At 52.8% G+C, this 20148-nt stretch overlaps 9 protein-coding genes and 1 non-coding gene across 10 annotated transcripts; 4 read left to right on the forward strand and 6 right to left on the reverse strand.

Annotated features, from left to right (window-relative positions):
• Positions 1 to 1077: 1077 nt before the first annotated feature.
• M421DRAFT_91324 (uncharacterized protein) lies at positions 1078 to 1938 on the reverse strand (the record flags this gene model as incomplete). The annotated part of the gene is made up of 1 exon (XM_033597934.1): positions 1078 to 1938. One exon carries the CDS (start codon positions 1936 to 1938, stop codon positions 1078 to 1080), a length of 861 nt encoding a protein of 286 aa, XP_033450399.1.
• Positions 1939 to 3475: 1537 nt separating this feature from the next.
• On the reverse strand, positions 3476 to 6215 carry M421DRAFT_100080 (kinase-like protein; the record flags this gene model as incomplete). Its single annotated transcript, XM_033586479.1, has 3 exons — positions 3476 to 3802; positions 3851 to 4266; positions 4316 to 6215. The coding sequence occupies 3 exons, from the start codon at positions 6213 to 6215 to the stop codon at positions 3476 to 3478; spliced, it is 2643 nt and encodes an 880-aa protein (XP_033450400.1).
• Positions 6216 to 6407: 192 nt separating this feature from the next.
• M421DRAFT_385698 (uncharacterized protein) lies at positions 6408 to 7182 on the reverse strand. Its single transcript, XM_033589910.1, has one exon. The coding sequence runs from the start codon at positions 7076 to 7078 to the stop codon at positions 6599 to 6601; it is 480 nt and encodes a 159-aa protein (XP_033450401.1). The 5' UTR covers positions 7079 to 7182; the 3' UTR covers positions 6408 to 6598.
• M421DRAFT_385694 (uncharacterized protein) lies at positions 7183 to 9779 on the forward strand. The gene is made up of 2 exons (XM_033589909.1): positions 7183 to 9330; positions 9382 to 9779. The coding sequence occupies exons 1-2, from the start codon at positions 7286 to 7288 to the stop codon at positions 9716 to 9718; spliced, it is 2382 nt and encodes a 793-aa protein (XP_033450402.1). The 5' UTR covers positions 7183 to 7285; the 3' UTR covers positions 9719 to 9779.
• M421DRAFT_419192 (uncharacterized protein) lies at positions 9660 to 10723 on the reverse strand. The gene has a single exon (XM_033592036.1). The coding sequence runs from the start codon at positions 10518 to 10520 to the stop codon at positions 9840 to 9842; it is 681 nt and encodes a 226-aa protein (XP_033450403.1). The 5' UTR covers positions 10521 to 10723; the 3' UTR covers positions 9660 to 9839.
• Positions 10724 to 11035: 312 nt separating this feature from the next.
• Positions 11036 to 11503, forward strand: M421DRAFT_49574 (uncharacterized protein; the record flags this gene model as incomplete). The annotated part of the gene is made up of 2 exons (XM_033594779.1): positions 11036 to 11137; positions 11258 to 11503. Coding segments are annotated over 2 exons (348 nt in total), but the record flags the coding sequence as incomplete, so codon positions are not given.
• A 1223-nt stretch (positions 11504 to 12726) lies between these two features.
• M421DRAFT_t48 lies at positions 12727 to 12799 on the reverse strand. Its single transcript has one exon. It is a non-coding gene; the product is annotated as a tRNA-Lys (tRNA).
• A 2151-nt stretch (positions 12800 to 14950) lies between these two features.
• M421DRAFT_419196 (uncharacterized protein) lies at positions 14951 to 16040 on the forward strand. Its single transcript, XM_033592037.1, has 4 exons — positions 14951 to 15240; positions 15300 to 15418; positions 15472 to 15627; positions 15683 to 16040. Exons 1-4 carry the CDS (start codon positions 15005 to 15007, stop codon positions 15841 to 15843), a joined length of 672 nt encoding a protein of 223 aa, XP_033450405.1. The 5' UTR covers positions 14951 to 15004; the 3' UTR covers positions 15844 to 16040.
• Positions 16041 to 17459: 1419 nt separating this feature from the next.
• On the reverse strand, positions 17460 to 18455 carry M421DRAFT_419198 (uncharacterized protein). Its single transcript, XM_033592038.1, has one exon. It carries the CDS (start codon positions 18310 to 18312, stop codon positions 17815 to 17817), a length of 498 nt encoding a protein of 165 aa, XP_033450406.1. The 5' UTR covers positions 18313 to 18455; the 3' UTR covers positions 17460 to 17814.
• A 776-nt stretch (positions 18456 to 19231) lies between these two features.
• Positions 19232 to 20075, forward strand: M421DRAFT_100082 (TBP-domain-containing protein; the record flags this gene model as incomplete). The annotated part of the gene is made up of 3 exons (XM_033586480.1): positions 19232 to 19285; positions 19337 to 19762; positions 19812 to 20075. 3 exons carry the CDS (start codon positions 19232 to 19234, stop codon positions 20073 to 20075), a joined length of 744 nt encoding a protein of 247 aa, XP_033450407.1.
• Positions 20076 to 20148: the final 73 nt, after the last annotated feature.

The raw sequence follows: 20148 nt of genomic DNA on the forward strand, positions 1-20148 counted from the left end.
GCCTTTGTGTTGGCAACTAGCTCAAACCAGGGCGTTATAACGCGTGCATCTTCGTTAAGGGCTCGCTGGCGATCATATGGACGGCTCCTTCGAAGCTTGATCTCAGGCGTACGCGTCTTGAAGTTGTCTACCCAGTGCTTGCCAACAGGCTCTCCACCGCGCTCAGCAAGCAGATCATTGGCCATATCTCGCACCATAGCCTTTGTAGCAGGTATTCCTCTTGTGTCAAGCTCAAGTATACGTTGTACAAGGGCCTCCTCCTCCAGTTTGCTCAGCTTCTTTGAATTGGGCTCGCGATCGCGTTGAGAGAGGGCTCCTTGGCGTCGTCGGCGGACAGTAGTTCGAGGTACGCTGAAGGCTGCAATAGCGCGTCTTTCGCTCTTGTCGCGATCTTTAATTATAGCTTGGATAGCAAGCTGTAAGGTCCCTTCAGTATAGGTTAATTGCACGTTGCGTTGGGATGGCATTGTAATGCAAAGTAGTTATTAGGCTATCATGGTTGGGATGGACCGCTCGCTTGGGTTGGACCGCTCGCTTGTGAACTACGTTATATAGACAATAATAGTGCTAGCCAGCTAGCTTTGCCTCTAGCTGCTATAAGCGCTATGCCACGTGTCGTGTTCGTGCATAGTCGTTACAAAAGTGACCGGCTCGCCCGTTGACCGGCTCGCCCGTGAGGTACGTTACCTAACCCATTTACCAGCCTATGCATGTATTAGTATGTAACAATTTACTAAATAAACCAGGCACGTACCTTGCAAAGTAAACCTTACCTATTTACTAGCCTATTAGCAACCTAACTGCATGCTAATCTGCTTAGCAATCTTAACAGTAGGTTAGGGTTAGGTAGGGGTTGCTCCACTTTTAGGCCGGGTTGGAATTAAATACCATGTAACGCAACCTGACCCCAACCCAACCCCAGCCTATTTACCAGCTTAGTGACAACGCTTTATGTTTAAGGATGAATAATGTAACAAACAGAACGCTATACAATTGGTCTATCGACTTTAGTATGCTATGGTTCAAAGGAAAGGCACCTATTGATAACACAACCCTTTATTAACTATTAGAAGGAGCTCAGTTCAAGGCACTTCTTTTAACCCGTCTGTGAGGAGGACACGGTCTTGGGTTCGGGTTCGGGTTCAGTGGACTCGGCCTGTCATAAGCGACAATTTGCTTCCAAACAGTGCTGTAATGTCTCTCAAAATCGCCGTCCTTGAAAGCAGGGTGCGCAGTCTTCCACTCATACTGAAGCATGACCTTCTTCAATGACTCGGTCATACTCTCAATGCCGATCAGTGGAGCTTGGAAGTATTTGTGGAGAGGATTCTGTGGTGTATCCTCCTTTTGTGCCCGTCGGAACGCATGTGTTCCCATGTTGCTTGCGTACAAAAACTTGGGAGAGTTGCCGTCCCATTGTGCTTGGTTGGATTTGCAGACTGACCAATCGCCGTGTGCAGACCATGCGAGCCATTTCGCATCGCCGTTTTTGGTCCAGACCCAGAGATGCTCCCAGTCGTGTTTGTGACCGCGATCGCTGGCAAAGCCTTGGCCCTCGTCTTTCTCGAAATAGTAGGCGTAGAGGTATGCGCACCAGCCGTCGTTGGTGCACTTCTCTCGAACGTAGGTGTTGGAATGGGAGATACGGTTTATATAGCGACATTTGGTGACGTCTAGTTGAGCCCATCGCACGCATTTATTGTCATCGTCCCGTTGGCGACAGCTGCGGTCGCCGAGTTCGAGGCCACTATTGGTATGGCCGTTTCTATCGATGGCGGCAGTCTGGTAACAGGCAATTTTATCAAAGTCGACCGCAGGCTGATACCTGAGAGCGCCAGCTGAAGCTTTCTGTGGGAGAGGTGCCTGAACCAAGTAGTCGGCAATAACGGTGGAGATGGTGGCTAGGAAACTGAGGACGCTAATGCTAGAAGTATACATAGTCGCCTGGATGAGACGAAAGATTGAGTAGTGGTTGAGTAGAATGATTTGATGCGGTTCATGGCATGCTCGACCTCACCTTATATACTCAACATCAGCCCAAACGCGACTGGATCTTCTTGACATGGATAGCGGTGTTCTAAACGCTGAGTCTCCCTATAGAAGATGCTGCCTTACGGATACAACACGACCGAATCTTGCTCTTCCTGTCACTCATGTTCTTTGAAGCGACGAAGAGAAATGGCGGAGCTGGACAAAAGCTACGCATTTGTACTCACCGTTAAAATCAGCATGAGTAGGCGTTGCGTATCTTGGCAGATTACATCTGACGTGATCCATGCGACGTGACTGGCATGCCGGTTGTGCGTGATGCGCGAGCCGCAAGCTGAGTCGCGTAAAGCTGGCAATCTATCAGGGTCAACGTCGTATTCGCTTTCTATCCTTGAGCTACAAGTCGCACCGCCAACTAATGTACGCTGAGCCTCGTGAACTGAATGTTGGTTGGCAAGTTACCAGCTGCCGGTACTTAGAGCAGCAGCATTCACCGTCTGCTGAGCCACTAGCATCAAGGTCGTCAAGACATGATGGGACCGTGAGAATGAGAGTGTAGAAAGTGCTCAACATGCTGCTGATTTATTCTGGGTAGCCACCAGTTGCAGCGCAAATATAAGCGCGATATATACAGGGGAGGTCATGATGGCTCCCGGTTTGCACTTTTATTTGTTCTCTGCTCGCTAAACAAGCACTATACTAGACGGCAACGTAGACAAGATAACTTGCTTTCAACGTCCTGTTTCGTATGTGAAGATTGAGTATCTTGCGGCGCTAATATATGAGTCGTGGTTTAGGATGAAGACGGCCTCCTCATTGGCGGCGTGATAGCATGTGGCATCCATCCATGGGAACGCGTTGCAGACACGGACCACAAACAGTGCATCCTATGCATACGCATGCAGCCCAGCGAGAAGGACGCAGCACATCTTGTGTAATGTGAACGCAACAGCTGGAGCTACCATTGAATTCCGAACCGTCTGCAACACCCATCGGCCCAATCTATATCTTCACGCCAATAGGTACAAGAACAACGGTACTCACGCGCCTCCACGAACACCGACCCGCGAACAAGATGCAGCGAAGTCAGAGCACCCTCCTCCCACACGCTTGAACAAAAGAAGTGTCGGCCGTGAAGAAAGCCCTGTACTGTGAAATGAAACGGTATGTCGAAGCTAAATCCGCTGATGCAAAATGCCTGAGCCGTGAAAAGCCTCCGAAACAAAGAGAAAGGTAGTAGTACTGAAAGACGCCAAACGCCGATCGCTGTATGAGTGTGCGATGATGATGCTTGGAAGGAGAGCGGATGTATCTGTGTACGATGATCCAATATGTATACGGTGAGGTGGGTTGGCAGACAGTTCTATGTGAATGTCTAGAAGTTTGTCGCGGGGCTGGTGGGTAATCTGTTGAGTAGAGATGGGCCAGATTCGACGTATTCTACGTGGATCGCGATTGCTGACATCTTCTGGGTTTGAGGACTATACTAAAAGTTCGCTAGCCCGTTCTTCGAGTGTCGCTTGCTGAACCGTTTCCTGCTCTTGACCGAGTCTGCATCGGCACGGTCTTTGTGGAGATGTCCGTGGCGCGAAGCAGGAATATTAACGCCGTCAAGGGCAGAGTCGCCGCCTAGGGAGCTGGGTGTAGATATTGAGCCGAGTTCAGACAGGGCCAGATCGTTGGTGGGAGCCTGCGATAGAGCGTATTCTCTCGCTTGCTCGATGCTGTCGATCCATTCCTGGCTTGAATATTTGCTGCCATCAGGGTCGCTGGTGGTACTCTTGGGATCTTCGAAGACGAATTGCTTGTCACGCTGCAGAGTTGTTAGTCAGTAAGTCTAGGTGTGAGCGTGTTGACGTACTGTTTCCACAAGCCAAGCTGTCAACCCCTTCGAGTCCTGGAAGGAGCGCCACGAGCAGCCAGCAGTGAGCAATGACACTTCCTCTTTGAGCTTTTTGTCATTTGTGCCAGCGGCGCACATCAAAACACGAGCATTGCTAGTGATCATGACGAGACGCTGTCGCTTCTTGATGGTGTTGCTGCTGAAGAACCTGGAGAATTTCTTGGGTGCTTCTGCAGCCTCGGTCGCCCCACCTACAGGATGACCTGCAGGGTGTTGGGTGATGAAGAAATTGCCGAGCTTCAGAATGCGCTCATCCCGTTTGGTGAGAACGGGTGACCAGTCGATGTCAAGCTGACTAGGAGGCGGCAGCTCTGTGATGAGTCTAGGTTTGGGTCGCAACTGTGCAGGAGGTGGAGCTCCAGTATTTGAAGGGCCTATAACGTGTTATAAAGTGCTCGTATTGACAGATAGGACTATACTAACCATTGAGTTTGATGGGCTCTTGCGGGGGTGGGCTGTAAGACTTTAGGCGTGGTGCCTTCTGCTTCCATAGCCCTTTGCCCCATATGATGCTTTCGAAGAAAGGATGTGTTTTGATGTGTTCCATGGGAAGACGTGTTAGTGGATCGAGGACCAGCAATCTCTCGACCAGATCCCTCGCCAGCGGAGGGAAGCCTTCGGGGAAGCTGTACTCCAAACCGACAATCTTCTGGAAAGTCATATACTCGTTGGCTGCCTTGAAAGGTGGTCTTCCAGCAATGAGCTGGTAGATGATGCACCCAAACGCCCACAGATCACTGGCTTTGCAGGCGTTCTTGTCTGTGAGGAGCTCGGGGGAGACATACTCTGCCGTCCCAACAAATGACTGTGCACGGTCCGATTCGACGACCTCCATTGGATCTCCGATTGTGGCTCCAGAGCCATTCGACTTTTTTAAATCCAGGATCTTTGCTGTTCCAAAGTCGGTGATCTTGACATGCATCTGGTCGTCTAGGAGAACGTTCTCTGGTTTCAAGTCGCGGTGTATGATGCCTTTGGAGTGCATGTAATCGATCGCATCCAGTATCTGGGCACCGTAGAAGCGTGTGCATTCGACATCGAAAGTGCCCATCTTCTTGAGAAAGCCAAGCAGCTCTCCGCCAGAAGCCAGGTCGAGAACGAAGTATAGCGAGCGCTCGTCCTGGAACGTGTAGTATAAGCGTACAACGCCTGGGTGCTCGGTAAGGCGGTTCAGGGTGTCCTTCTCGATGTTCACGTATTTGACCTTCTTCTCCTTGATGATGTGGCGCTTGTCGAGCACCTTGATCGCGTACTCGCGCAGGGTCTGTCTGTCGGTCGCGGCCAGAACGGTACTGTATGAGCCTTCGCCCAGGGTTCTGCCAAAGTTGAAGTCCTTCACCCCTTTCTTGACCACCCGTGTGATCGGCCGCCCGTTTTGGTCCACCTCTTGCCTTGTGCTGATCGCGGCGCCCTTCTCTTTCCACTCCTCGCTGCTCGATAGGGGGCCTCCTTCCATGCTATATGGCGAGCTGGACAGCTGCGGGGCTAGACCAGCGTCGTCCATGGGCATCCGTCTCGAGCTTCGCCGGGGCGGCAGGGGGCCGTTGAGGCCAGACATCAGGGCTGACTGTCGGTACGGATCTCGTCTGCTGGGTTCACGTACAGGCATGGCATTGGGCGCTACTCGCGAGCTGCTCGTGCGCCGTATGTCTGAGGTCATGCCCTCGTCGTTGTAGCGGTACGTGCCCGGCGCGGTGGTGGAGCTGGTGGAGAGGTTGGGGTGGTTGTACATGCTCGTCGAAACGGGCCGCTCGCGCATGGCCTGGGACAGGGCCTGCGGCTGGGGGCCATTGCGCTGCTGCATGAGGGCCCCGGCGGCGTAGGACGGGTACGACACCTGCTGCTGGGCCTGGTGGGCAAGCGGCATGCTCTGGCGGTGGGCGAGACGGGGCGAGCGGGATGACGACGACGACGATGACACGGCGGCGAGGGGGGAGGTGTGGCCCAGCGGCGACGACGACTGCGGCGGAGTGGTACCGTAGGCGTTCGGGGGGTTGGGCGCGAGGCCCCGCGACGACAGGGCGGGCGACGGCAGCGGCTCTGCGGTCGCATAGGCATGGGCGGGCGGATCGAGGGTGTAGCTCTGGGCTGGCGCAGGCTTCTGGCGCTCCGTGACGGTGCTGCTGCTCGATGCCTGCGACGGCCGGCGGCGCAGTGGTGGCAGTGCGCCCACGCTCTCCTCGGGGCCCGTCGGTGTCTGCAGCGGGCGGCGCTCCTGGACGGGCTCCGGCGACTGCGAGGGCGGCGCGATCGGGTCGTCCTCGTCTGGGTTCGCGATACGCAGCCCGCCGAGGGACTGCGACAGGCTCAGGTCGCCATTCATCGTGGCAGCCGCTGGGCAGCTCTGGCGGTGAGCAGGCGAGGCTGCAGAGGCTCTGGCAGCCACGGGAACGCCCGCGGCACGTCGGGTGCAATTAGTTCAGCGGACAGGAACTGTGCCAGGAACGAGGGACATGGGAACGCCCCGCGACCAGTATACGGGAAGAGCAGCTAGGCCTGGAGGTGAGGATGGAGACCCGTGACGCGGCGCGCTTGATGTCGACGACCGACCGACAACCGCTCGGCCACGGCAAAACCCACCGCAGCTACTGTTCAGGCCCCAGCACCAGCACAGGCACCAGCACCAGCAACAGCGCCAGCAACAGCACCGCTGGTCGGCACGGCACCTCAACGGCTGCATCCTGCCCAGAGTGTCTCTATGAGACTCTATGAGACTCTATGAGACTCTATGAGAGGCTCTTTTGACGCGCACACTATCACCTGTGCGACGTGTGGTGCAGCCGGTGCATCATCGCCGCGAGACACCCGGGCCGTGGTTACGCACAGCCAATATAGCACATGCATCCTGCCCTGCTGCGCTTCCATATCGGTTTGTCTCAAGCCTGAGCCCAGCCACCGATTGGCTCGCCTCGCCATGGACGATTGCATTGGGCAGGTGCATCGACGCAACTTTGGAGACTGATCTTGCACTGCAGCCGGCTGCATAGCATGACGCTCGGACGTGTAGATTCCATGGATCCACACGCTACGACTCCCCATCACTGGTGATTGCTGACCAGGTCCATGGTAGAGACGGACATGATGCATTGCAAACGCTGCGCGGTTTGCGCCTGCCCACGGTAGGCACTCACTAGAAGGCGCTCTCCAACCTTGGAGCAACCTTGGAACTACGCTCGTGGTGAGCATCGTCAAACATCACACACCCCTTCCATAACAGCACAATGACAGCGACGACCACACACTGCCATGGCAGGCGTTCACCATGTGTCGTTCTGCTGTTGTCCAAATACTCACAGCTGCTCAACACACACCTCACTTCATCCTCTCTTTGTTTTGGTCCTTTTGGCTTTATAGCATCCTCATATCCGTCTTTCGTTGACTATTGTCGAACCTATGCTTCGTTTAAAACCCTCGGAGCTGACCCTGACGCCTGACGATATCGACGAAACCCTTCGCCGCATGGCACGTCGACAGCAGTCAAGGCCCCCAGCAGCTCAAGGACAACGACGAACAAAACCCAATGGCAGGCCACCACCGCCTAAGCTAGTGTCCGGTGCACAACGATCTGTGAGGGATGCTATCACACACCTCGGCAACATGCCCGCGTTGCAGCCTCAACATGCCATGATTGCGCACGTGGACGATGAGTCTGATGAAACTGACGAGACCCTGGCCGACCCAGTACAACGTGTGGAGAGCTCGCCAGACCCTGTCAGCCTCTACACACACCCTGTACAGCTCGCGTCTGCTTCATCTACAGCTGTGGCCCCTTCACATCGTCACAGTACTCGACTGCCTTTTCGACTTGGACGTTCTCGCAGAAGGCAAGACAACGATCAAGAGCTAGCCTCGTCGCCGAAAGAGCATTCCGATGATTCTGAAGGAACCCTAGTCGAGCCACCGGGTCTTCCAACAGAGACGACTGCCGTAGCTGACCCGGCCACTCCCAGTCGAAGGAGGCAGATCGGAGAGTCTAATGCAGGCTCCTCGCCAATACGTCAACGCAGCCCACCAGCTTCTCCACCAAGCCTGCGGGGTGGAGCAAGTCGTCCTCAGAGAAACCGTGTTCGATCCGTTGGTCAAGAAGCGCTTTATGCTCCGTCACCGCTTCGTCAGGCCCAGGTGCCCAGCCCAGCTTACTCACCAGAAGTCGCGTCACCCAACTCGGACGAGGGACGCCCGCGCATGCACTTGAAAGGCTACTTCGCAGACCGACAGGACCCAGTGCCTAGGCGAGTTGATAGTGGCGACTTCACAGAAGCCACGGAGACGATGAGTGCAACCAGCTATACATTCCAGGAGACTGTGCCACGTGCTCCACACACTGAGCCATTTCGAAGGACTAGCCAACCACGATTTCATTCGCGAAGCCAATCTTCCAACGATGCTCCGCCTTCACGTCTTTTCGTGCCAACACCACATTCGCCGTACATTTCTCAAGGCGAGGATATCTTTTGGACCGCTTCCACATCCACGCCGGAGTGTTCTATCAACGACAAATTGGGCAGTCGGGCAAGACAGCACAGCAGTGAGATGTCGAACACGAGCTTAGCCTACTCGTACTATGAGCTCCCGGACAACCGACAGTCGAGTGGAGAGCATTCAGCGCAAGTATCACTTTCACAATCACAGCATGACGGGGTGGCAGCCTCCAGACAGGCGAGTCGCGGCACATATCGCTCGTTCAAGCTATCAGATGGCCGATCGCTTCACCCAGCCGGTGACCCGTCGAAATTTCCGGTCCTGATTCGTAGACCGCCTGACCAGCAGAGTGCCTCACCTCTACCCGCGGAGCCGTACGGGCGCCCGTCCGCAGGGAACCTTGGTACACGCTTCCAACAAGCTATTCACCGCTATGTCAGTTCAGACAGTTCGAGCCGCGAAGTCCCAACCGACGCCACGGCAGCGACTATGGAGGAGCGTGCCTCACCCTTGGATGTGCTTGAAGCTCAAATTGAGCGGGCGTCACATCATGTTGGCGAGCAACAAGGACGACAATACAGACGCAGCCATCCTGAGAGTGGACAATCGGCTTATCGCACTGCGGGCCCAGGCATAAGCTCTTTTGATCAATTCCAATTTACATACGGCGCATCCTCCAATGCGTTTGATCAGCCTGCAAGCATGCTTGGTCCATCTCAGGGCGAGTTTGGCGCTCCGATGGCTATGGCCGATGATCCTTACACGAGAGGGGTATCTGCTCACGTAGGACGGTCTTACGGCTCTACTGTGCGTCCTATCTCAGCCCAGCCTGTTCCTGCTGCCTCCCACGCCGCCCCGCCATATGCAAGAAGTACGCATGGAGGGCGAAGCGTCCAACGCTCTAGCGAGAATGCTCCTGTTGGCTCTTCCGGTCAAGAAAGACGAACTGCCCGGGCCTCCCAGGTGCAAGACCACGTCTCAGCATTCGAACAAATGCAGAACGCGGCGCAACCAAGGCAAGTCTGGCTCCAGAAGGGAAGCGTACGATCAAAGACTGACTACTGCAGACATACACGACAGCGAACAGAAGTACCGCAAGAGGCACCAGTTCAACATCAGCATGAGCAGCAAAGCAGTCCCATCTTTGGGGCCCCAATCTGGAGTGTTCCTCCGCGCCACAGCTCACACCAACATGGTGCACTTTCACCTGGTCAGGGCAATGCTGGACGGCGCTCTGCTCGAATGGACCCTCGCCTGCAGAACCAAGAGAATTCAGGCGAAGCGGAGATCGAGATGATGAGGCAAGAGCTGGAGTCGGTCAGGATGCGGCATGATGAGGGCCAGCAGGGCGATGTGATGGATGAGACACCTCCAAGGATTGGACGAGTGGAGAGGCACATGTGAAGATAGTCTCTAGTCTATGAGGATATGGCTATTGCACAACACGGCTGACGAGTAGTCTACAACACCACGATAGCAAGATAGACACCAACTTTGCATAATTTGAGTATAACAAGATTTCTAATTAATCTCCTGCTCTACTTGGGGTCTCTTGGTGCTGTGTTCTTGTTTCGGCCGGCTCAAGCATCATCTGCATGTGATGCGTTTGCCATACCTCGTCCTCCTCATCTACGCCTACGATGTCAAAGCCTTGCTTCTCCCAGAAACGGATGGCACCAGGTAAGAAAGGATGTGTGTGCAGATACATGCACTGTACTCTAGATGCTACCGCGTGGTCTTGAAGGGACCGAAAGAGGGACGCCGCGAGGCCATGCCGTCGGTACTGGGGTAGGACAAATAGACGGAGGACTTCGACGATCCTGCATGGCTTTTCGAAATAGTGAACAGGTGTGTTGAGTGATGATGTGGAGGAGTTGGCAGTCGATGGCGGAGTAGAGAAGGACCCTATGGGTGGAGGCAGCTGTGGAAAGCGATAGTCAAACGGTATGTACGCGATAGCAGCAACTATGTGCCCATTATTTCCAGTGGTAGTCAGATTCGCAGCGCGTGCTACGAGCACGCAGCTCGTCTCCAGCACTGTGGGATGGTCCAGCAAGGCGTCTGAGCCTAGCGAGGGAAACAAAGTGCGCCGCGATGCATTGACGAAGACGGAGGCTTCCTGCAGAGTGGCCGGCGTAACGGCCTCGATGCCCCACGTGGGAGATGCCGTGACTCTGGGGTCGGGGCTTGCAAGTGTGTCCTGCATTATTAGATTGGGCGGTCGGCCTAGGGCTGCATGTGTACGGGTGTGGAGCGTTGTCATTCGACGGTATTTGCCGCGCTAGCCAGGTAGGGTAGCCTTCAAAGGAAATAATGCGAGGCGATTGATGTTTTGCGGAATTTGATAGGGTGCGATTGAAGTTATGTATGCTTTGGAAGTCGTTTGTAGATGATTGAGATGGGTTCTCCTGATGACATTGCCAATGCTGTGCTTGCCCAGACATCGAACGGATGGATTACCGTGTCCGTGCGCGTACCTAATGCGCGGATTCGCGTCATGCGCCGAACCACCAAAACGCGCACCTAAGCTCGGCCATATAGTGTTCGGCCATATATATTGTTCGGCCACCCCACCACAACGCGTCACTCTCTTTTTGATCATATACATTTCAACACCACGCATTTGCTATGGACGCCCGTGAGCTGGCCATACAATCTGCTATGGACAATTTCAATTCTGGTGTTTTTACAAACCAACGAAAGACTGCACAGGCATAGGGCGTGCCGCGATCGACGCTACAAGAACGTATCAACGGTCGTCAACCCAACGCGATAGCTCACTCAAATCAACAGTGGTTAACACCAGAGCAAGAGCGTTTTCTAGTAGAGTGGATACTAAGAGTGGACTCACGCGCACAACCTCCCTCTTATCCACGTGTACGTGAGATGGCCACCCAGATCCTGCACATGAACGGTGACTACGAGCCCCTAGGTCAACTATAGGTACCCCACTTCATTGCCTGCAACCCACGCGTCGCATCTATAGTCAGCCGAACAACTGGGAGCGCAAGGGCTACAGCAGCTAGTCAGGACACAATACAGGCCTTTCTTGAGCTGTTTGAGCGGACAAGAATAGAGCTAGGCATACATTATGAAGATATATGGAGTATGGATGAGACTGGAGTAGCACTAGGGGTATGCACGAACGCCCAGGTGCTTGCAAGCTCTACAAAGAAGAAGGCTTATATCAAATCCCCAGAGGATCGCGAATGGGCATCAATTATTAAGACCATCTCAGCCGTCGGCGTCAAGCTTCAATGCCTTGTCATCTTCAAAGGCAAGCATCTACAATCAACGTGGTTTCTAGCAGAAGGTGCTCCCAATTGGCTCTATACAACCTCAGAGAACAGCCGAACGTCCAACTCGATCGGATATAAATGGTTGCAGCGTACATTTATACTAAACACTTCACCACCCTCTGGCGGCTATCAACTGCTCCTTCTTGACGGCCATGGCTCTCATATTCCTGTTAACTTCATGTGGCTCTGCAAGGTTAACAAGATACACCTCTTGTATCTCCCAGCTCATGCTTCACACCTGCTGCAGCCTCTGGATCTTGCTCCTTTGTTCTTAAATCACGCTATCGCAACGAGATCTGAGCTCTCTCTGCACTTGATGACGCTGCACCTATCAAGAAGGAGCGCTTTGTTATATCCTATAAGAAGGCAAGAGAAGAAGCTCTATCAGAGCAGGCTATACGAGCTGGCTGGCGTGCTGCTGGCCTTTGCCTACTCAACCCAAATCTAGTACTGCTATGGATCCACGATCTTGAATAACGCGATTTTAAGTGTATATTGCAACAAGACAGTGCTCCAGGTCATAAGGCTCGAATATAGCGTGATTGTTTAATCACTGAGCATATTGATAGGTTGTGATGGCCGGGTCACTCACCTGAGGCCAACGCAATTGAGCACGCATGGCCATGGATTCGACGGCACGTGATGAAGCAATTCACTCCTTCTTGCACAGAAAGTGAGTGTAAGAAGCAATAAGAACAGCCCTGGGAGAGAGTATGCCTTTAGGGGTTATGAATCGCCAGGTAGACGCGATTTCAGAACAGAGGTAACAACTTCCATGGGTACGGTAAAGCAGAGACCTCTCCTATCGCTGCAACACCACAAAAATCTCGCGATAGGTCAGTTATATGTCAATCAATAGCTTCAACACGTTAGAACAGTCATAAATTTGTTGCGTTCATTGTTTTGGTGGGGATTACTATGGGCGTTGCGAATAGGAATCATGCTCGTGGACCGTGCGAAAAACGAGCTTCTTCGTCGGTGTGTATGCCGACAATGCCGGGTGGCCACGCTAGCGCCACGCTAGAATCTGGCATACCGCCAGTAAAAATTTCAACCCGCAATATCTAAATGGCCAGAATAGCTACCGACACCATTTCAAGTGCAAAAGAGGGAAGCCTGACGGGGGGCTCGAACCCCCAACCTTGAGATTAAGAGTCTCACGCGCTACCGATTGTGCCAGCCGGGCTTGTTGTTGCTCATTTGATGAGAACATTGTCGCAGGATGCTTTTATTACCTCAGTAGAAATTCTCAGTTGCTGCTACTCGGGTGACGTGTTTGTCCTTATCTCTTGTCCATGCCCAGACTTGTGCCAGGCTTTCCTGCACCCGCGTCCAAAGTGCTGCTTGCATCTTCTCACCATGCATCAGCGAATGACACACTGCGCCGGCCGCCATGGGTACTTTTTCCATCCTGTTGCCGCGAGCAAGGATATGATCGCGCCTGAGTGTGCTGCCAGGACAATGTAGTCTCCGTAGTCGCTCTTTAATATATCGTCAAGTAGCCTGGTGCTGCTGATAATTGTCTCCCGTCGGTTAGGGCTCCACAGAAGATCCTCCTCCAGAAAACTGGGCGATTTCAAATGAAGGGTGGTTCTCCACTATCCAGGATCTGCTGCTTCCCTGGTGGCAGGTGTGAATACCAAGCCATTTGCGTGGCTTCCCCTTGATCACGGGTCTCTTATCCCCTTCTCTTGGCTGCCAAACAAGCTGTACGGTGCAAAGACAGCATTGTATAGGAATAGACAGAATAGATGTGACTGTGTCGGCGCCGAGGTACGATCGGATTCCAGCAATCCTGCGGGCCTGTTCTTCGCCGTAAGCTTTTGATCAGCATCAGCCCAGGAGAAATTGTTGTCGCCAGGTAATCTGACCGAATAGCGCTGGACCAGCCGGCCAGCTAATGTTACTAAATCGGTGATCGCACGCGGTTCAGTTGCAATACTAGGGTTTGTAACGGTCAGACTCACATCCCATTCGGCATACCTGACTTCCTTCTCATTGACGTTATGGAGCCTTTCATCATGACGAATCAAACACAGAAGCTTGTACCGCTTGTCTTTTCATTCGCGTTCAGATGTCGAATGTATTGGTGGAAGCATTGCCATTGCATCCGGTCTCCCTGCGGATGTGGACGCTCCAACGCATCATCTGCAGGATACGGTCAGTCGAGATGCCAAAGATAGACCCGTGTAGTCGCTCTCAAGTCCCACATTCCGGGGTCGTTGTCGTGTGAGAATAAGCCATGCTGAGCAGTGGACTTGCGTTGTGATGTCATTGTTGACGTGACGGGGTAGAGTAGACTGTAGACAACCACCACTACAATTACAAAGACGACTACAATGTCGCGTCTGTAAGCTATCGATAAGAGTTAGTCTGGTTATTGTGTTGATGCTTGTCAAGATGCCTGCCTGCCAGCTGAGATGGTACCCCGCGTTGGGGGCCACTGCACGCCAAAGCCGCCAGCGCTAGGTACTGCAGCTCGATCACCAGCCTCGAGTACCTCTTCTTCCCCACAGCTCAGATCACCGTTCAAAATGCTTTAATTTTAGCTCCTTAAAATACCCTGAATCCATCGGCCTTCCGCTGCAAGTGACGAAACGTCTCGGCTGCATATTAAATTCCCCACACATAGACAGCATTGCTGCACACTGCACAGTCAATGCCGGAACATAGGCCTCCATTAATAGGGTGAAGACATCGTGGTTCGTTATCTTCCCAAAAGATCGCCAGCAAGGATGCTACGAAGGCAATGATTACTATGCTGATACGATATTATTCCGATGGAAAGGCCGCTGAGATTGCAGGTTGGAAGGCATTTGCAACCGGAACAAGCATCGGTTTCACATCCGACCGGCTCGACGTCTTGGCGGCTTGTACAAATATCGACAATTATAGAAAATGCTGGGCATTGTCGACACTTATTATTTCGTATTGACGTTCATAGATCTGGACCCTAAATAACACTTGTTGCTAGCTTTCTGTGTGTTCTGAGGGTTATTCATGGACAATATTTATGGAGGGGTGCCTAATCACAGGTTATACTACTCCCCTCCGTGCGCATACTATACACAGCGGCATCTATAACACTCTTAGGTAAGTACCAGATATTTCTAACACTTGATACTTTGCCGACACCAGTGTCACAAATGCGGTACCAATCCTGCTCGGGCCTTGTTTCGAAACGAGGGCCAATAAACAGACCCTTGCCGAAACCACAGCGCGACTATGCCACTTTAATTACCTCGCAAACGCTCGTATACACACCATGCTTGAGACAAACGAATTTAACCTCGGAGCTTTAAAGCTACAGCTTCGAACGACTTCAGCGATATCAACAACTAAACGCATTCCATATACTCACTCATTTATACACATTCGTTTGATTATCAATATGAAGGCATCTTGGACTGCTGTTGGCGCTTTCCTGTCGCTCATTCACCAGAGCGCTGCCAATCTCGACGTCATTACCCTCCCTGCGAACGGCGACACATGGATTCAGGAAGCTGAAGCCACACTTATCCTGGGTGACACTCCCAAAGATATCACTGGCGATGCTGCGCTGTGGAGTGCAATCATGATGGACCAGCAAGATTTTCTGCAGGGCGTCACCCAAAATTCACCTGGAAGGTAAGATTTCTTTGCAACCATGAACGACCTGAGGGCTAGATCTCTAACTGTTATCGCAGCGCGTGGTGCCAGGACTTGGGTAGCAATTGGTGCAATTTTGCATACATGCTCCAAGGCACGAAGATTACCAACGGCACGCCCGTCAAGGCTTCAGCCGGTGACCGGGTCAGAACTCACTGTAAGGCTATTTGACTCACTGAGAGATACCGGGACTGACCACGCACGCACCAGACAAATTGAACTCTACCACAAATCTGTGGGATCAAAACGTCTATATCAACGACAGTCTTGTATCTCAAATTTCCACGAGCGAGGGACAACATGGAAAGATCTTCTACGTCTCGGTCGAGTGCTCAACTCGACCCTGCGCTACCGTTCCAGCTCACAGTAAGTCTGAACTTTGCGTAGATCCCATATGTCTTAAGTACTAACATTTGCGTAGGCTGGGAGAACATTTCCGTAACCCTGAACCAAGCCGACCAGTCTTTCCAAAACAGCGGCGCTTGGGAGTACGGGGCCACTGGTGGCGCAATGTCAACAGCAGACAGCGGCAAGACCTGGACGTTCGCCAAGTTGAACGTTCCAGCTCTGACGCCACAATAGGTCAAAGCCTCGTGCCTTTATTCTTGTAAATATTCAAATACAGAGATCGCCTTTCAGGAGACATCGGTATCTTCGAAGTAAGTCCTAATGCACTGGGTCGTAACCCATCAACCGTGGAAAGTGCGAAAAGATCACAATACTCTATACTTTTCCTAAGGCGTGGCTGCCTCTTGCAGAAGAACAACTAGTGAACTGGCCAGATCAATACTTGGCTTCAACACTGACGTCCGTAGTTGCCACATCTCTTCATTTGCCACCTCTGCCGCTTTTGCTAATTACCAAACTCATGTTCGAAGCCAATGGTCGCTCATGTATCGCATTCAATAATTCGTTTTCCAAAGCCACACCCATGACCATCAGTATCGCAATGCTGAGCCGCAACAACATGAACACGGTCGAGGTCCGATCGATCATAGACAGTTGCATGACATTTCGAATTCCTTGCGTCAGGTTAAAGCGTCAGGTTAAAGCGTCAGATCTGATAGGATCATACAGTTTTCTTGCACGCAATGAACTTCACATGTAAGTGTCCCAACTGAACGCCGAGTTGCTATCACTGGCTACAATGGGGCTATATGGACTTTCTTCATTACAAGATTGCCAGGTCAGGCTGTTGTGTGTCACTCTCGGAACTAATAGCAAGATCCGATGTATTGTCACTGTACATGACCTGGGCGATGAGACCGGGCTTTTGTGCACTGTCTTACACCTGAGGGCTTTGTCGTTGGAGCAGCTGCAACTTACAAAGACCACTTTCATCTGCAGAACCCACTAGAATAATACTATGTAACTACGAACCAGAAACTGTCAGCGAAAACCTTTAGGACTTCCCCCCACTATTGGACATCGAATGGCGGGAGCTCAATGTATCTATGGATTGATGCGCTCTGGATTGATCAAAACAACATTTCCAAGCAGAGGCATCGGGTCAAGATTATGGGCGAGATTTACATCGCTGCCAGTCAAGTATTGATCTGGCTTGGTCCAGAGGAAGAATCGACAATCGTTGCCTTTGAGCTTATGAAAGATCTGAATTCACTTGCGTCCCAAGCGAGAATTGCGCTTCATTCTCACGGGATGTCTTCGCACAATGCGAGAGTATCGATAACTCCATCTAGATCGAATCCTGATGCCCTGCCACTGCGCACTGAACAGCCATGTCTCGGGCTCCGTTGGCATACGAGCGACATTTCTTGGTCTAGCTCTCGAGCACTTCCTGTACCTGGCTGTGCCCATCTTCACGCAGCTTCGCATCCACAACAGATTGAGTCAGCGAAGGTTCGCACTGTTTGATGAGGCCTGCATGAGTCCCAAAGGATTACCAAGCAGAAAATTGACCGCGACGTTCTACGAACCTAGTCCGGCCGCCGTCGGCTACTGATTTCCAGTGTAACGGAGAGTTTGTTGCGACAAAGACACCAATCATCGCCGCCGGGATAGTCCACGAGGACGCCAGAAACTGCGCTGGACTTGAGCTTGTAACAGTGGGTCAGTTGGAAGGCTTTGACATGGCAGAGATGGTAGGGGACTCATTCCAGCGGATGTCCGCTCCTGTGTAAGGCATTTGTGATGGTTGATCTTGATCAATGGACATAACATGGATGGACTTTTGGCTGCAGAAGAGTAGACTCGTTAGATTGTACCTATTTTTAAGCTACCTACCCTCGACCTGCGGTTTCTCTATAATTTTTTCTGCCATGGCTCGTTTAGGAAATATCCTTTAAAACAACCTCCACGGCCGGCGCTCGCATGTTGGAGCAGAAGGTACATCCTCAGAGGATTTTGTTGGTATCCCGTCAAATATGTTGATGAGAGTTGAGAGTTCGGGCGTCTCGTACGTTTGTTTGTTCACTTGCGGCAATCACAATCAGACGTTGTACGAAGTGTCGCAAGCCTGCCAGCATGCCTGGGGTCATCAAACAGACGCGGCACGTCAGGCTGCTGCCCCAGTACCCCGCGTCATCAGTCTCATCAAAATGCAGGGTGGTGTTCACCGGTGCTCGCAATGCGAGACGACACGTCTCCAGTTAACGATGGTCGTGAGTCATACCTGCCTCGGCTGGGGGCGGGCAAGTGGCCCCCAGCGCCAGCAAACCAAGGCGTGCGCTCGCAAACGCTAAATCCTGGATCGCCGGCGCACCGCTGCTTTGTTGCCTCGTCTTCTTGTGGATGCACTCCTTTCACCCTTCTTTCTCCCGTCACTCCATTGTTTGCGGTTTGACCAGGGTGCACGCGAGGACAAAGTTGCAGGCGCGTAGGTTGTCGCACTTGTCTCAGATGATCCGCAGTGCATTCCAAGGGCAGCAGCAGATTGCGCAGCTCCTCTCCGCCAGCAAAGCAGCGCAGCGACACCGCCGCAGACTTTTCATCGTCGAACTTAAGTCTGCCGGGAGGCAAGAGTTGCGGCGAAGGTGAGTGGTCAGGCTGGCTAGGCCCCGGACCAGGCGACAGCGCCGGTTGCAGCGTCATGGCCTGGTAATGAGAGGAGCAGGCTGCGCGCGTTGCAATGTGACAGCAACAGCGCTGCATTGCGCAAAAAGTACTGTAGATAACAGCTGGCACAAGTGAGAGAGAGCAAAAGGCAGCTCCTGTACCCTGGCAGTCGCAGGACGCGGTACAGTGAAGAAGAGACGCGCCTGTGCATGACGAGCAGCCCCTTTTCCCTTTTCACGCGGCAGAAACTTCCAGCTGCAAAAGCGGCGTGTGGTTACGGCCGCTAGCGTAATGCACGGGCCCTGCGCCGGCTACTATAAGTACTCGGGCTCCCCCCTTGGTTTATCGCCCTTTTGGTCGCCTTGCACTCCGCTCGCCGCCTCACTCAACTCCCCCGCACCACCCCACGCCGCAAGCAGAAAACACCGTTTTCCACCTGCGCGCTCTCTAATACGCGATTCGGGACTAACTGTGTGTTTACCTGCACACGTTTTCACTCTCTTTGAGGCTGAGGACCATATTTGCGATCGGCGCTAGCCTCATTCGCTTGCGATAGTCTCTCCGAGCAGCCTCCGCCCAGTCGCAGCTTCCGACTTCCCTTGCCAAAGGCTTGCTGGCTTCGCTTTTGGTCTCTACCACCGTCACTGTACATCACTAACCACTGCCACCGCCGGCAGCGACTTGCGATCGACGGCACTCTTGTCAACGTTAGCCCGGGACACTTTCGATAGTAGCTCTCCTGCCTCCGGTACGGTTTCACCTTTACATACCTTTCCCATCTCGCGCTTCGGTGTCGATCGATTGTCGCAATACATTCGCGATTCCGTAGTCTACCTGACTAGACCGACGCTTCTCGAAGTCACATTCTGACCTGCGCAGTCTGTCAAGAATCCTCCTCAGATACTCTCTAGCTCGAACGGCATTCCGTTGAGCGCAAACATCAAATCCACCTGTCATGGATCCTTCTTCTCTCACCTCCCACCCGTCCACCGCCGCTCAGGCCAAGACGGTAAGCTTGCGTGATGTCTATGCATGCAAACACTTATTGACACTTCTCTAGTTCGTCGGACCTGGTTCTTTGTCCTATCCTAACAACGGAGACTTGACACCGCCGACGTCTGAGAAGAGCGCGCACCCTGATGGCAATAATGCAAACGGCGTTGCGACCCCAGCGGCTACCCCAGATACACAGAACGGCCAAACGCCCTCTGGCATCGTGCCTACCCTCCAGAACATCGTCGCCACAGTCAACCTCTCCGCTCGCCTAGACCTTAAGACCATCGCTCTGCACGCGCGTAACGCTGAGTACAACCCTAAGCGTTTTGCTGCCGTCATCATGCGTATCCGTGAGCCCAAGACAACGGCTCTGGTCTTCGCGAGTGGAAAGATGGTCGTCACTGGTGCAAAGTCTGAGGACGACAGCCGTCTCGCTTCCCGCAAGTACGCGCGGATTATCCAGAAGCTGGGGTTCAACGCAAAGTTCACCGTACGTTGCACCAGGCTACTCGTCTGGAGCTCACGCTAATAATAATCAGGACTTCAAAATTCAGAACATCGTCGGCTCCTGCGATATCAAGTTCCCCATTCGCTTGGAAGGTCTTGCATCTCGCCACCATACTTTCTCGTCCTACGAGCCTGAACTCTTCCCTGGTCTCATCTACCGCATGATGAAGCCCAAGATTGTTCTACTTATCTTCGTGTCCGGCAAAATAGTCTTGACTGGCGCGAAGGTCCGCGAAGAGATCTACCAAGCTTTCGAGCTCATCTACCCCGTCTTGTCGGATTTCCGCAAGTCCTAAACCTCTCTTCTATACCCTTGTCATTTTTGCGGCATTGCATGGTGTTTCGGTCGGTCGTCTTCCTTTAGCAGTC

This window comes from Didymella exigua (assembly GCF_010094145.1).
Source record: "Didymella exigua CBS 183.55 unplaced genomic scaffold M421scaffold_9, whole genome shotgun sequence".
Lineage (NCBI taxonomy): Eukaryota > Fungi > Ascomycota > Dothideomycetes > Pleosporales > Didymellaceae > Didymella > Didymella exigua.